This window comes from Bison bison, unplaced genomic scaffold (genome assembly GCF_000754665.1).
Source record: "Bison bison bison isolate TAMUID 2011002044 unplaced genomic scaffold, Bison_UMD1.0 scf7180017864313, whole genome shotgun sequence".
Lineage (NCBI taxonomy): Eukaryota > Metazoa > Chordata > Mammalia > Artiodactyla > Bovidae > Bison > Bison bison.
This window is the reverse complement of record NW_011494885.1, coordinates 2,769,258-2,771,756: the sequence shown is the minus strand read 5'-3', so window position 1 is coordinate 2,771,756 and position 2,499 is coordinate 2,769,258. Positions and strand designations below refer to the sequence as shown.

General features: G+C 61.7%; 1 protein-coding gene across 1 annotated transcript in view; it reads right to left on the bottom strand.

The window, feature by feature from the left end:
* PPP5C (protein phosphatase 5, catalytic subunit) overlaps positions 1-2,499 on the bottom strand; it is a 21,051-nt gene that overhangs the window by 2,065 nt on the left and 16,487 nt on the right. Inside the window, exons 7-10 of the mRNA XM_010852634.1 lie at positions 2,335-2,440; positions 668-810; positions 477-564; positions 9-49 (exon numbers count right to left, since the gene is read on the bottom strand). Of these exons, the coding sequence (XP_010850936.1) occupies positions 9-49; positions 477-564; positions 668-810; positions 2,335-2,440 (378 nt within the window). The remainder of the gene's footprint in view (positions 1-8; positions 50-476; positions 565-667; positions 811-2,334; positions 2,441-2,499) is intronic.

Below are 2,499 nucleotides of genomic sequence, written 5' to 3'. Positions count from 1 at the left end.
AGACTGACCTGCGGCTGCGGGTCGGACCAGAGCAGGTCGCACATGGGACCTGGAGGAGAGAGAGATGAGCGTCAGGGGCTGGGCGAGGATGCCACCCTCCACGGAGGTCACAGGGCACCTGAGGCGGGGTTCTGGGCCACCACGGGCCTCCCCACCAACCTCCCCACGAGACCCCATTCAATCTGTATGACCCCCAAAGCTGGAAGGAGTATTTTTTTTTTTAAGTTTATTTTTTTTTTCCGGCTGCACCTCGCAGCACACTGGATTGTAATTCCCCGACCAGGGATGGAACCCGGCCCTCTGCAGTGGAAGCATGGAGTCCGAACCACTGGACTGCCCGGGAGGTCCCTGGAGGGAGTTAAATAAATGACGGCTGCAGACACTCCTGCTCCCCGGCCAGCACCACCCCACGAGGGAGGTGCACGGACCCAACATGCAGGACAGGAAGGTGAGGCTGTCCCTGGCCACCCGGTCACCTGAATCTGGGGGCTGCCGACTCCGCTCGATCTTCCTGATGTCGTCCAGGGTGACGCCGTCTTCACTGAACAAGCCCCCGTGCATGATCTGGGGTTCAGGGGGGACAGCAGTGTGAGGGGAGGGGCCGGCCACACCCCCACGCTCTGCCTCGCAGCCTCGTGTGGTGGCCGGGTCGGGGAGCCTGCCTCACCAGCACTTTGCCATTGATGCACTGGGCCAGCGGGAGCCACTCGAACACCTCGCTGAAGAGCTCGTACATCTGGGCTGTGTACTTGGCCTTCACCTCCCCCTCGAAGCCATAGATCTGGTTCATGTTGTCCGTCTCATGGTTGCCTGGCCGACAGCAGCATGAAGAGAAACCTCAGCATCCCGCTGCTGGGCGGGGCGCCCTCCAGCTCAGACCCCAGCCGAGGCCAAGGAGGACCGCCCGGCAGCCCCAGCCAGTGGCATCCACGCAGCAGCTCGCGGGTCCTTCCCAGCAACCCCGCGAGGTGGAGACGCTGTTCTCAGTCCTCTGTCTAGAGGGGCGGACGGGCCGAGAAGATCCACAGGTGTGTGGTCACAAGGCCTAGGCTGGCCCTGATCACCATGGGTCCAGCCCTGGTCCCAACCCTAAGTGACCAGAGGCACGTCTCTTGTCCCCTTGAGACTCGGATTCCTTCTTAAAGGACCAGCCACACTTATCATGCTAGAAACATCAAGCAAAGGGGGGGTTTTTGGAGCGGAAGAAAGGTGCCCCTGCAGTGCCTGCTGTGGGCCAGCCCTGTGCCTGGGCGTCTACCTTCCCACCAGAAGCCGTCCTCCTCCCTCTGGGGCCAGGGGAGGCCAGGGAGCAGCCAGGCCCCCCACAATTGCCGAGTCCGGACTGTTTGAGTCCAGCTCTGCGCCGCCTCCTCCAAGGAGGCCTGCAGTAGGCGCTCATGGGATCTATGCCACGTGCCAGGAGCACTGCGAGAACTCCTTGAACCTGGACGTGAACCCAGGGGCATCAGCACGGCTGTCCCCTGACCGGGGATTGAACCTGGGCCCTCTGCATTGCGAGTGTGGAGTCTCCGCCACCGGACCGCCTCGTGCGTCTCAGAGCCCCCAGTCCAGCCCCTGCCCCTACTCCATCCCGCTTCTCCTCCGCTCCTTGCCGCATCTCCTCTGCCCTGTCCCCCCTCTCAGCAGGCAGGGTCTCCCCTCGGTCCTCACTCCCTGGTGAGCTGACCCAGCCCAACGCCACACATACGCTGAGGAACCCCACTTTATAGCCCCCGGAGGCCTCTTAGACATCTCCTCTCCGCCTCACAGCCACATCCAGATCCAAGCTCCCCACTTTCCAGCCTATACTCTGCTCTTCCCGTCACCCCAAGTTTCTCAGTGGCAGCAGCTCTCCAGATGCTCCAGCCAAAACTCGGGAGTGTCCCCCTCCAACCCCTTCTTTCTCTCACATCTGCATCCAGCCCACCAGCAGACACTCAGGCTCTACTCAAAAAGCGTGTCCGCATCCAACCACTGTTCCCACCTGGGTCCAGCTACCACCAGTCTCCCTGCTCCCTCTCTCAGCCCTTGGTCTGTTCCCCACACAGAGGCCCACAAGGTTCTATTAATACCAGAGATGGCCCCTGACCCTCCTCTGCTCAGAGGCCCCCCCATGACCAAAGTCCTCACCGGGGCCCACAGAAGTCCACTAACGCCATGCTGGTGCCCAGTGCCCAACCTGCCCAACCTGCCAGGGCGGCCCCGTGCATGGTCTCAGTGAAGACACAAAACAAACACGCCTGCAATCGCTATCCCGCACAAGCCCTGCCCAGGGCCCCGCGCTGACCCCAGACCCCCACTGACCCCAGACCCCATGCTGACCCCCCAGCTCACCTCGAAGTAAGTGAAAGTGATCTGGGTACAAGAGCTTAAAGCCAAAAAGGGTGAGGATCACTTCTACGGAGAAGGAGCCACGGTCCACAAAGTCGCCATTAAATATCTGCCCTGCTAAGGAAAACAAGGGGGAGTGCTCCCTCCCTAGCCCCTCCAACCCTGCTC